General features: G+C 44.2%; 1 protein-coding gene across 1 annotated transcript in view; it reads right to left on the reverse strand.

The window, feature by feature from the left end:
- Nucleotides 1-2,358: 2,358 nt before the first annotated feature.
- Nucleotides 2,359-13,036, reverse strand: part of xpnpep2 (X-prolyl aminopeptidase (aminopeptidase P) 2, membrane-bound) — a 156,525-nt gene continuing 145,847 nt past the window's right edge. Inside the window, exons 20-21 of the mRNA XM_070882526.1 lie at nt 5,669-5,767; nt 2,359-2,596 (exon numbers count right to left, since the gene is read on the reverse strand). Of these exons, the coding sequence (XP_070738627.1) occupies nt 2,396-2,596; nt 5,669-5,767 (300 nt within the window). The 3' untranslated portion in view covers nt 2,359-2,395. The remainder of the gene's footprint in view (nt 2,597-5,668; nt 5,768-13,036) is intronic.

Here is a 13,036-nt window from a genome sequence, read left to right on the forward strand (position 1 = left end):
GATAGAGTATAAAAGCAGAGAAGTTCTATTACAATTGTATAGAGTATTGGTGAGACCACACCTAGAGTACTGCATAGTTTTGTTCTCCGTATTTAAGAAAGGGTATACTTGCATTGGAGGCTGTTCAAAAAAGGTTCACTAGGTTGACTCCAGAGGTGAGAGGGTTGACTTATGAAGATAGGTAGAGTAGGTTGGGTCTATACTCATTGGAGTTCAGAAGAATGAGAGGTGATCTTATCGAAACATATAAGATAATGAGCGAGCTAGACAAGGTGGATGCAGGGAGGATATTTCCACTCATAGGGGAAATTAAAACTAGGGGACATAGTCTCAGAATAAGGAGCCACCCATTTAAAACTGAGATGAGGAGGAATTTCTTCTCTCAGAGGGTTGTAAGTCTATGGAATTCTCTGCCCCAGAGAGCTGTGGAGGTTGTGTCATTGAATATATTTAAGGTGGAGATAGAGAGATTTTTGAGTGATAATGGAATAAAGGGTTATGGGGAGAGGGCAGGGAAGTGGAGCTAAGTCCATGATTAGATCAGCCATGATCTTATTGAATGGTGGAGCAGGCTTGAGGGGCCAGGTGGCCTACTCCTGCTCCTATTTCTTATGTTCTTATCCATCCTAGCATGTAGGTAGGGCCTCAGTTTAACATCTAATGTGAAAGATGGTACCTCTGACAGCACCCCCTCGGTATTGCATTGAAGTGTTAGCCTAGATTATGTGTTTATGTCTCTGGAGTGGGGCTTGACCCATGACCTTCTAACTCAGAAGTAAGAGTGCAATGATTGAGCTCATGCTGAGAACTAATTGCTGAAAAATAGTGATTCAGGCAGTTGGGGATAATCTAACTGTTATTTGTGCATATGCTATGATACAAATAAGTAACCTTGCAGCTAAGCATACCACAGGGAAATAGAAAACCTCAAAACCACGACATGTTTCTATAAAACTGATATTGGCCTGTTTCTCACAGTGGTGAAAATTGTTGCCCTTCTGTTCCCACAGAGATTAAAATAAACAAAACAGAGGCTGATCAAAGTTAATCAGTTGAGATTGATATTTTATCAAAGCCTGCTCTTACAACAACATTGCTTGTATTTATATAGTGCTTTAACATTGTAAAACATCCGCTTCACGGGAGCGTTATGAAACAAGATTTGACACCGAGACACATAAGTAGATATTAGGACAGGTGATCAAAAACTTGGTCAAAGAGGTAGGTTTTAAGGAGGGTCTTAAAGAAGGAAAGAGATGTAGAGAGGCAGAGAGGTTTAGGGAGGGAGTTTCAGAACTGAGAACCTAGGCAGCTGTTGGCACGACTGTTAATGGTAGAGCAAAGAAAATCGAGGATGTGCAAGGGGCCAGGATTGGATGAGTGCTGAGTTCTCTGGAGAATTGCTGGGCTGGAGGAGTTTACAGAGAGGGGCGAAGCCATGGAGGGATTTGAAAACAAGGATGAGAATTTTAAAATTAAGGTGTTGCCAGACCGGGAGCCAATGTTGGTCAGCGAGCACAGAGCTGATGGGTGAATGGGACTTGGTTTGAGTATAGAATACAGGCAAATATCTAGACATAGTTACTTGGTTAATGTTCTAAGCAATCCTATGACACCGCAGTTTATTCAATTGTGTACTTTAGTATTTAAAAATCAGAAGATTGAGAAAGTGGACATCATCGCATCAGAGATCCATCCTGTACTGTTCCTTGTGATCATCCTTCAAAGTAATGAGTGCTTTGAATAGAAAATTGGTAAGGTACCTGCAAAGGCGAGGTTCTGTGGTGGAGGTCAAGAACTACAATAGAAACCTTGGAGTGTTTTGTTACTTTGGTTAATTGTGGTTTAAAAATCAGATATCTGAGCCAAGAAAGATAAGAGAAATTTTCCCATGGGTGAGCTCTTAGTTCAAACACTTAAAGATAAATTTATGCCAACATTACTTTAAGTCAGGTATTAAACCCATTTAAAAAGAAACCTTCACAGCAAAAGATCATCCATGGGAAAGTTTCCTTTAATGTCGGCTGAGTACTGCTGTGTCAGAACCAACATTTTCCTGCTTGGTCATCTGCAGAATGGCATCCAGGTCGATCTGAAACACTGACAGTAAGTGAATGGAGCTGTTCCAAGAAACTGATAAAGTACGTCACTGGAGCAGCACTTGGTGTGAGAGGAGAGCTCAAAACACCAGATTTCTCTCAGAGGGAACGCTACGTACAACATTGATGACATCTGCTTTAAAGTAGGAGCTAGGCACATTATTATTCTTTTTTCAATTGGACAGTTTGGGGTGTAGTTTATACTGAAAGTAATTCAAAGGATTGTATTTTCCTTTTAAAGAGGAACCCTGTGAGAGGATTGATAAAAGGATTAGATCTGTGAATTTTGAGCATTGTTAAAGAAGCCTTCCCTGTAACAGAAGGTTTCCAAGCAGGGTTCCAGCCAGGACGATAAGTGATGATGTCACAAGGACACTGTGTGAAAATAAGTGTGTGTGTTTCTGAAGCCAATCATATTCCTCTGTTAAGTGCTGTGCTAGCAGTTCAGGGGACACAATCTTCCAGACCTTCTCATAGTACTTATTAAGCCAGTCAATCTAGAAAACAGAACATTGAGAAGAAAAAAAATCAACTTCTAAATACTAAGCATAATAACAGCATGGAGATGATAGAAAATTATCATCATTAAAATTGCTTCTGAATGCATTTTAAGCATTAGCGTGCTGCTGTAACAATGTGCTATACCATGCAGACTTAGACTGCAGATATCTGCCCATAAAGCCTAAGTGAGCGCCTGATTTTTGACATCCTGTCAAGGTGACATATAGAGTAAATTTGAAGCATTTTGTCATAGGGATGGAGGAAAACATCTTTAGATTATTCATCGTAATAGATGACCATGTTATTTCAGAAAACCTCAAAACAGCTGGTCATAGAGATCACTTTCAGCTATGTCTATTGACTTGAACTGGTGCTGCTAAAAATGGGGTCCTCAACAAAGCTACTAATCTCAGTAAAGCCTTTTTGTTTTTGCGATATGTAATGAATTTAATGGAATAAAGTACTAATGGGAAGAATTTGTTCTAGTTGTTATTTGTAAACACTTGCTTTTTGATTGCATTTACACTAGCAATACATACAGTGACTAGAGCAAACCTTTCTCTAGAATAGCCTTAAAGCTTGGCTACTCAGTATTCTTGTCCAACAGTGGCTTTTCTGGACACAGTGCGTTATATTACGGCAGGCAAAAATGAGTCTGTACATATTAGAGTGATTCAAAACTATTTGCATGTCTCACTGTAACCTATTTTATAATAAGGTCTAATTTTCTCCATAGTAGTTGCAAACTTCAGTTGCTAATCGGCATGGCCCCACAGCATGAAACTGCACCTAATTTGCCATTAAATTGGCAATCACATTCAGACTGCCACAGGATAGCTGGTGTGGGAAATTGAAAAATGCCGTACTGATGTAGAGGTTATTTCTCTCAGGTTAGAGCTCTCTAGAGGGAACTTTAATCTGCATCTAAATATGCTGTTCCTAACCTGCAAAAGTGATCAGTGGTTACCACAGGGGATCTGAAATAGGAATGTGTTCCATTCCCCAGCATTAAACCCTCTCAGCTTGATGAATACCCAATTTCTAAAAAAAAAAATTGAAGGTGGATACTGGTCCAACACCAGCAGCATCAGAATCAAAATCGGAGGGAAGAAGATATCAGTGATATCAAACAGCATTCCAAAAACAAGGAATCTAATCTAGATTTCACCTGTGTGTTGTGTTGTAACACAGTAAATGCATTCTTTAGAAGACATAGAGGCTGATTTTCCTTTGTGTTACACCCAGTTCCCTGTCACAAAACAGAGGATAATGAGTCCAAATTATGATGCCAGTTTTCCTCTCCTGTTACATTACTTGAGGATTTGCGCCATTTTCTTTGAAGAGGGGACAGTGCTTGTAAGTGGAGCGAGCTCAAGCATCAAAATGACATTTAAGTGAGGTGTGAGGGTACAAAGGTGCTTTTCACCTCATTTTCCTGACTCAACACCAGGCGAGGCCCATTTGGATGGGCCACAAGAAGTTGGACAGGCCCTACGCCTAGTGATGCTCAGGTAAGAGGTAGAACCTGAGTGCCAACTGTCAGAGCCAGGCAGAAGGTAAGTGCTGCCTTTTACAGCAGCAGCAGGACTAGGGTCAGGGCTGGAGGGGTTCTAGATGCTGTTTTTGGACAATGGCCAAACAGCCCTGCAGCTGCCATGCATGCTGACTCTCCTCCCTCAATTCCAGATACTAGTGGGTGGGCTTTGACAGAGAAACATCTGGCCAATTTAAATAACCTGAACCCTAAAATCTAGGTGTGCGCAGGATACGTCAGGCAAAGCGCACTTTCTGTGCGCACCGCATGTCACTGCCCTGGATGTCCTTGCAGCAATAAGTTGCAGAGTGTTTCAGACAGATGTGCAGGTAGAGGTGCAGCCCTCTTTAATCAGTGCATGACAAGACAGGAAGCCTGTATTTTCCTATCAGCGTTATTTTAACATGTTTAAAATAAGTGAATCAACAATTCAGTTAAAATACCCCTGATCGGAGAATCTGGGTTACAGTGTGCTACAAAATGGTGGCGATAAATAAGTATGATATGTAAAAAACAGTTTCCAAACATCAAATGAGTGGCATTACATTCTGAACAAGAATTTTGCTGAGCTGCACAATCACAGACCCTGCATAATAGCAACTTGTATTTATACAGTGCCTTTAATGTAATAAAACTTCCCAAGGCAGTTCACAGGAGCGTTACCAAACAAAATCTGGCACCGAGCCACAAAAAGAAATATTTGGACAAGTGACTAAAAGCTCGGTCAAAGAGTTGGTTTTGAGGAAGATAGTAATAGGCTTCAAGAAGATATAGACAGGCTGGTGGAATGGGTGGACACAAGGCAGATGAAATTCAATGCAGAGAAGTGTGAGGTGATACATGTTGGTAGGAAGACTGAGGAGAGCCCATACACATTTAAAGTGGGTGCAAGAACAGAGAGAGGGTATAAGTGCACAAATTGTTGAAGGTGGCAGGACAGGTTAATAAAGCAGTGAATAAATCATATGCAGCATATGGATAGACTGCAGAAGCTGGGGGTTTCTCCTTAGAGCAGAGAAAGCTGAGGATTTGAATGAGGTGTTTAAAATTGTGAACCGTTTAGATAGAGTAAATAAAGAGAAACGGTTTCCAATGGCTGAAGGATCAATAACCAGAGGGCACAGATTTAAGGTAATTGGCAAAAGAACCAGAGGCGACATGAGGAAAAACTTTTTTATGCAAGGAATGGTTAGGATTTGGAATGCACTGCCTGATAGGGTGGTGGATGCAGAGTCAATAGTAGCCTTCAAAAGATAATTGGACAAATTCTTGAAGGAGAAAAAAGTGCAGGGTATGGGGAAAGAGCAGGGGTGTGAGACTAACTGGATTGCTCTTCGAAAGAGATGGTGTGGAGCTGATGGGTCGAATGGCTTCCTTCTATACTGCACTACTCCATGATTCTATGTTTAAAGAGTGTCTTAAAGGAGGAGAGAGAGGTACAGAGGTTTAGGGAGAGAATGCCAGAGCTTAGGGCATTGTCTATGCCAGCTACACACTAAATCACCTTGCAGATCAGCCACAAATAACAACTCACCTGCTGCTCGGTCATGATGGACAAGTCAATCAGTTTTCTTTCATACGGAACAAGAGACACGTGCTCAAAAGTCAGGTAGGGTACCCCTCCAAACATGTGCTACACAAAAGAATGGTTAAAACAGTTCTTATTTCATGTACATTTCAAATGACTGGTGAACCGCTTGTGCCTCGTGCTATTACAGTTTCTTGTGACGCATTAGTTTGGCAGAATTTATTTCAGTATCATGTCATCTAAGTGACTAGTTTTAATCCAAGTTTTTAATAAAATTCAGGTACTGTAATCAGAATCAAAAAGTCCAACTGTTTGGACATTTCAAATCCAAATGGAGTTGAATATAATAGCAAGGACACTGAAAGGCAATTCGCTATTTAGCAAGTGTTATTACATGGAAAGCAATGATAGAGGACACATTTCTCTGTAAAGTGAAAAATACATTCACTGATAAATTTGGATCACATCAGCATGTACAGCACCAGTAGAAAGAGCAACAAAACAACTGTCAACAAGTGCAGTAGCATTTTCAAAAGAAGTTTGTTTTTAAAGACAACAATAAGTTTCCTGCTATAGCTCTTGCTGTATCATTTGAAATCACTGACGCCTTTTGATGTGGCAGAGGCCTTCGGACCATGGGAGGGCAGCCAAAGAAGAGATGTGGATTAAACAGCATATAGAACTGTATTCTAATGTATAACATAGTTTTACAAGGAATAGTGAGACCTGGTTATGGTTACAAAGCAGAACTTCATTAGAACTCAGTGTAAGGTCTGCAAACAAAATGGTGATCCATTTGCTCTTTACAGATTCCAACAAAGCTGATGTGTTTTTCCAACATTAAAAAAAAATCTCATTAAAGGATTCAATAAAATGATAAGTGAAGCCTAATCTGTTCATAAAAGTCATCTATGTTATGTCTTTAGATGCTCTGATAATGACTCCACGAGGCAATGTGTTGTATTTGACCTTAGACCTTCATTGATAACTTCAGAGTGAGGATCACACCTGGCAGCCTGCCTTTTGTCATAGACAGTCCCTCGAAGCGAGGATGACTTGCTTCCACGCCAAAAAGGGATGAGTTCACAGGTGTTTCAATGAAGGACCTAATATTCCAGATCCCGAACTACATCTTGGAGGGTGGAAGATGCCTGTGCGTGGATTTTTTTAACGTGGGGTGACCGTTGCACACCAGCCACCACACGGGCTTGACAGAGCGAGGTCTTGGTCCAGTGGCAAGGTATACCTGTACAGGTAACCTGCAAGTCTCCCACTGCGGTGCCCTCTGGTGGCACACCTTGTAATGGTACAAGCAGTAACCATGTGGGATACATGACATCACTCTCGCCCAAGCCTTTAGTGTAAATCGCCTGTGCATTGACTGTGCTCGGGGCTTAGCTCCATCTGATTGACCCTTGGCAGGTCGTTTCTATCTTGGGTGAGTGGCTGGTGTTTAATTGGCAGTAGAGTGCTGGTGGTTTCTGTTTGTGTGTCCATGACCACGCCATTCTCTCCACCTCCCCCCCACCTCCTCCCCACACATATAGATTATGCCAGAGGCTCATTACATTCATATACATACAAGTCCAGAAAAAAAAATTGCATTAACATCATTACATTTGTGGTTCAGTTGTGAGGCACGTATATTCGACTGGTGAAATACATTTTTGATGCGTACTAGGAATTGGTACAGGTGTCAGCATAGGTGCGTAAGGACAAGCTGGTTCCAGAACTGCTGGATGGTGTCCAGGTAGTCTGGTGGCAACGCAGTGCCCAGTGCTGGCAGTGGGAACCCGGTTGGCTCAAGTTGCCCGCTCTCGGGGTTGTTGCCTTTGCTCCTAGCGTTGGGCAGGTTCACAGATGTCTGTGACCTCCCTGTCCTTTCTTTGCGCCCTGGGTCGCTGCTGCTCTCTGAGGGGCGGTCATCTAGCAGTGCACAGGGAACTGCTGACTCTCTTGCCTGGGCATTGCTTGATTTGGGATCCTGGTTGGTCCCGGTCCCATTTGGGAGAACTGTTGCGGGTGACCCTTCGTTCCCGGGTGTGACCTTGGTGGCGATAGGGTCTGGGGGCTGCGTCTTGGCATAGTTTTCTCTTTCAGGCTCGTGGCGGTTGGGTACCTGAGAGGTGGAGCCGATCAGGGGCAGGGTATTGATACCGGTGCCGTTGCCCTCCTGAGATCGCTTGCTCTGCAGCTCGTGTGTATTGGCTGCTTGTGGCCACATTCCATGGTGCATCACTCTGTTCCCAGGGACGCAGGCTACAGCATCGGGTAGCTCGCTGGACTGTGTGCTCCCGATGGGTGTCTGCCCGCTGCATTGACTGTATGCAGTTGAAATCCTATATCGCACAATGTTTCATTACTCATTGTAAATAACCTATAGCTCCAATCGTGATCGCATGACTTTTCTTTGCTTATTGCATGTACACAACTCTGATCAACAATTACACATTTTACATCTAACTCACAGTTGCTCTGACATTGATTGAGAATGTGGGACTGTCCCTTTAAGTGTGGTGGGTTGCAGGCCTCCTTTAAGGGAGCCTTGCTATCTTTACCCCAATCCTCTTCTCCGTTCGGTGCCACGTGTTGCTCCATCAGCGCTGCCCCTCGTGGTCTGGCCGCCGCCATCTTTTTCTTCAGCGCATCACCTCGTGGTTCGGGCGCCATCTTTCCTCCATCCACGATGTTGGCTGCTGTGATCCTCTTCTCCCCGGGTTCTGCCACCGAAGCTGGGCAGTCGCCTTTAGATCCGATTTTCTTCATCCGGAGTCCTGCCACTGGAGCCTGGAAGGTGTGTTCGGGTCGTCTCAGCTGGATCATCTCCACCAGTCGTGCTGAGTGGTCTGTGCCTCGGGTGCTGTGCTGGTCTGCTCTCTGGTGCCGGATCCAACCTCAGGTGGGGGCTTGCTTTGCCTCTGAGCACGGGGGACGTCGATCGCTGGAGGGATGAAATCTTCCCAGCTCCAATGGATCTTCTCCATCCACCTTCCTCCCAGTAGCGTTGATCCATCACCTGCAACAATCCACAGAGGTAACTTGTGCACCGCGCCATCATGGAGTACCTTTACATCCGCACTACCAACGATTGGGATAAGTTCATCGGTGTAGGTGCGCAGCTTTGCCTGAGCCGTGACCAACTTGGGTCGTTCAGCTTGATTGTCCCATAGCCTCTCAAAGGCTTCTTGATTCATTACTGACTGGCTCGCCCCCGTGTCCAGTTCCATGAAGACTGGAGCGCCGTTTATCTCGACTTCCATTCTCAACGGGGAATATTCTGTGGTGCAGGTAAACATGCTATATACCTCATCGTGGGGCTAAGCTGCCTCTCTGACTATTGCTTCATAACCCGCGCTGGATTCATGGCCATCTGCAGACTCTTCTTCAACATAGCGAGTCACATTTATTTTACACATTCGCTGGAGGTGGCCCTTTGTGCTGCAGCCTTTACACACATAGTCTTTAAAGCGGCACTGGTGAGCCCTGTGATTCCCTCCACAATGCCAGCATGGAGCTACTCAATTAGCCCGCCTCGGCGGTCTCTGAGTTAAGGGACTCGGGGGCCTGTTCACCCTTCCCTGAGAAGGTTCACGTTCTACAGTCCAGCCTCTAAAAAGTCCCACTCTATGCACAGTACTTGCCGGGTTTGAGTCCTGAGGGTAAGTCATCTGCCTAGAGCCGCAGGTCGAGGTCATGAATGCCTGGCTCACGAAGATGGCCTTCTGCAGTGTGACTGTGGTATCCGCAGACAGTAGCTTATGAAGAAGGCCCTCACGGCCGATTCCAATGACAAAGATGTCCTGCAACGCTTCGTTGAGGTGGTCGCCGAAATCACACGGTGCCGCCAGCCTCCTGAGGTCTGCGGCATATTTCACAATTTCCTGGCCTTCGGGCCGTCGGTGGGTATAGAATTGGTGTCTGGCTGTGAGGATGCTTTCTTTGGGCTTGAGTTGCTCCTGGATCAGTGTTACAAGGTGCTCGTACGTCTTGGTCATTGTCTGCGCTGGTGCCAGCAAGTCCCTGACGAGGCCATAGACGGTGGGCCCACAACTGGTGAGCAGGATAGCTCTGCGATTATCAGCCAGTGTGGCCAGAGCATCGCCTGCCAGGTCGTTTGCTGTGATGAAATGGTCGAGCCGCTCCACAAAGGCCTCCCAATCATCCCCATCGGTGAACTGCTGCAACGTACCAAGGGCAGCCATTTTCGCGTGAAAGTCCAAAATCTCGTTGCCAATTGTTATGTCTTTAGATGCTCTGATAATGACTCCACGAGGCAATGTTTTGTACTTGAACTGTCGTGACCTTATTCCTTTATTGACAACTCCGGAGTGAGGATCACACATGGTGGCCTGTCTTTTATACTAGGCCAGACACACCTGTACAGGTAACCTGCAAGTCTCCCACTGCAGTGCCCTCTGGTGGCACACCTTGTAATAGTACAAGCAGCAACCATGTAGGACACATGACTATCTGAACCCAAAGTGCCTTGTCATCGCTCTCGTATATAAGAACATAAGAACATAAGAATTAGGAACAGGAGTAGGCCATCTAGCCCCTCGAGCCTGCTCCGCCATTCTACAAGATCATGGCTGATCTGGCCGTGGACTCAGCTCCACTTACCCGCCCGCTCCCCGTAACCCTTAATTCCCTTATTGGTTAAAAATCTATCTATCTGTGACTTGAATACATTCAATGAGCTAGCCTCAACTGCTTCCTTGGGCAGAGAATTCCACAGATTCACAACCCTCTGGGAGAAGAAATTCCCTCCCATCTCAGTTTTAAAGTGGCTCCCCCTTATTTTGAGGTTGTACCCCCTAGTTCTAGTCTCCCCGACCAGTGGAAACAACCTCTCCGCCTCTATCTTGTCTATCCCTTTCATGATTTTAAATGTGGTTACAAGATCACCCCTCATCCTTCTGAACTCCAACGAGTAAAGACCCAGTCTACTCAATCTATCATCATAAGGTAACCCCCTCATCTCCGGAATCAGCCTAGTGAATCGTCTCTGTACCCACTCCAAAGCCAGTATATCCTTCCTTAAGTAAAGTGACCAAAACTGCACGCAGTACTCCAGGTGCGGCCTCACCAATACCTTATACAGTTGCAGCAGGACCTCCCTGCTTTTGTACTCCATCCCTCTCGCAATGAAGGCCAACATTCCATTCGCCTTCCTGATTACCTGCTGCACCTGCAAACTAACTTTTTGGGATTCATGCACAAGGACCCCCAGGTTCCTCTGCACCACAGCATGTTGTAATTTCTCCCCATTCAAATAATATTCCCTTTTACTGTTTTTTTTTCCAAGGTGGATGACCTCACACTTTCCGACATTGTATTCCATCTGCCAAACCTTAGCCCATTCGCTTAACTTATCTAAATCTCTTTGCAGTCTCTCTGTGTCCTCTACATAACCCGCTTTCCCACTAATCTTTGTGTCATCTGCAAATTTTGTTACACTACACTCTGTCCCCTCTTCCAGGTCATCTATGTATATTGTAAACAGTTGTGGTCCCAGCACCGATCCCTGTGGTACACCACTAACCACCGATTTCCAACCAAAAAGGATCCATTTATCCCGACTCTCTGCTTTCTGTTCGCCAGCCAATTCTATATCCATGCTAATACATTTCCTCTGACACCGCGTACCTTTATCTTCTGCAGTAACCTTTTGTGTGGCACCTTATCGAATGCCTTTTGGAAATCTAAATACACCACATCCATCGGTACACCTCTATCCATCATGCTTGTTATATCCTCAAAGAACTCCAGTAAATTAGTTAAACATGATTTCCCCTTCATCAGTCCATGTTGCGTCTGCTTGATTGCACTATTCCTATCTAGATGTCCGCTATTTCTTCCTTAATGATAGTTTCAAGCATTTTCCCCACTACAGATGTTAAACTAACCGGCCTATAGTTACCTGCCTTTTGTCTGCCCCCTTTTTTAAACAGAGGCGTTACATTAGCTGCTTTCCAATCTGCTGGTACCTCCCCAGAGTCCAGAGAATTTTGGTAGATTATAACGAATGCATCTGCTATAACTTCCGCCATCTCTTTTAATACCCTGGGATGCATTTCATCAGGACCAGGGGACTTGTCTACCTTGAGTCCCATTAGCCTGTCCAGCACTACCCCTCTAGTGATAGTGATTGTCTCAAGGTCCTCCCTTCCCACATTCCCGTGACCAGCAATTTTTGGCATGGTTTTTGTGTCTTCCACTGTGAAGACCGAAGCAAAATAATTGTTTAAGGTCTCAGCCATTTCCACATTTCCCATTATTAAATCCTCCTTCTCATCTTCTAAGGGACCAACATTTACTTTAGTCACTCTTTTCCATTTTATATATCTGTAAAAGCTTTTACTATCTGTTTTTATGTTTTGCACAAGTTTACTTTTATAATCTATCTTTCCTTTCTTTATTGCTTTCTTAGTCATTCTTTGCTGTCATTTAAAATTTTCCCAATCTTCTAGTTTCCCACTAACCTTGGCCACCTTATACGCATTGGTTTTTAATTTGATACTCTCCTTTATTTCCTTGGTTATCCACGGCTGGTTATCCCTTCTCTTACCGCCCTTCTTTTTCACCTGAATATATTTTTGTTGAGCACTATGAAAGAGCTCCTTAAAAGTCCTCCACTGTTCCTCATTTGTGCCACCGTTTAGTCTGTGTTTCCAGTCTACTTTAGCCAACTCTGCCCTCATCCCACTGTAGTCCCCTTTGTTTAAGCATAGTACGCTCGTTTGAGACACTACTTCCTCAGCCTCAATCTGTATTACAAATTCAACCATACTGTGATCACTCATTCCGAGAGGATCTTTTACTAGGAGATCGTTTATTATTCCTGTCTCATTACACAGGAGCAGATCTAAGATCGCTTGCTCCCTTGTAGGTTCTGTAACATACTGTTCTAAGAAACAATCCCATATCCATTCTATGAATTCCTCCTCCAGGCTACCCCGTGCGATTTGATTTGACCAATCGATATGTAAGTTAAAATCCCCCATGATTACTGCCGTTCCTTTTTCACATGCCTCCATTATTCCCTTGATTATTGCCCGCCCCACCGTGAAGTTATTATTTGGGGGCCTATAAACTACGCCCACCAGTGACTTTTTCCCCTTACTATTTCTAATCTCCACCCACAATAATTCAACATTTTTGTTCATGAGAGCCAATATCATCTCTCACAACTGCCCTGATATCATCCTTTATTAACAGAGCTACCCCACCTCCTTTCTCTTCTTGTCTAACTTTCCGAATTGTCAGATACCCCTGTATGTTTAATTCCCAGTCTTGGCCACCCTGCAACCACGTTTCTGTAATGGCCACCAAATCATACCCATTTGTAATGATTTGTGCCGTCAACTCATTTAC

This window comes from Pristiophorus japonicus, chromosome 6 (genome assembly GCF_044704955.1).
Source record: "Pristiophorus japonicus isolate sPriJap1 chromosome 6, sPriJap1.hap1, whole genome shotgun sequence".
NCBI lineage: Eukaryota > Metazoa > Chordata > Chondrichthyes > Pristiophoridae > Pristiophorus > Pristiophorus japonicus.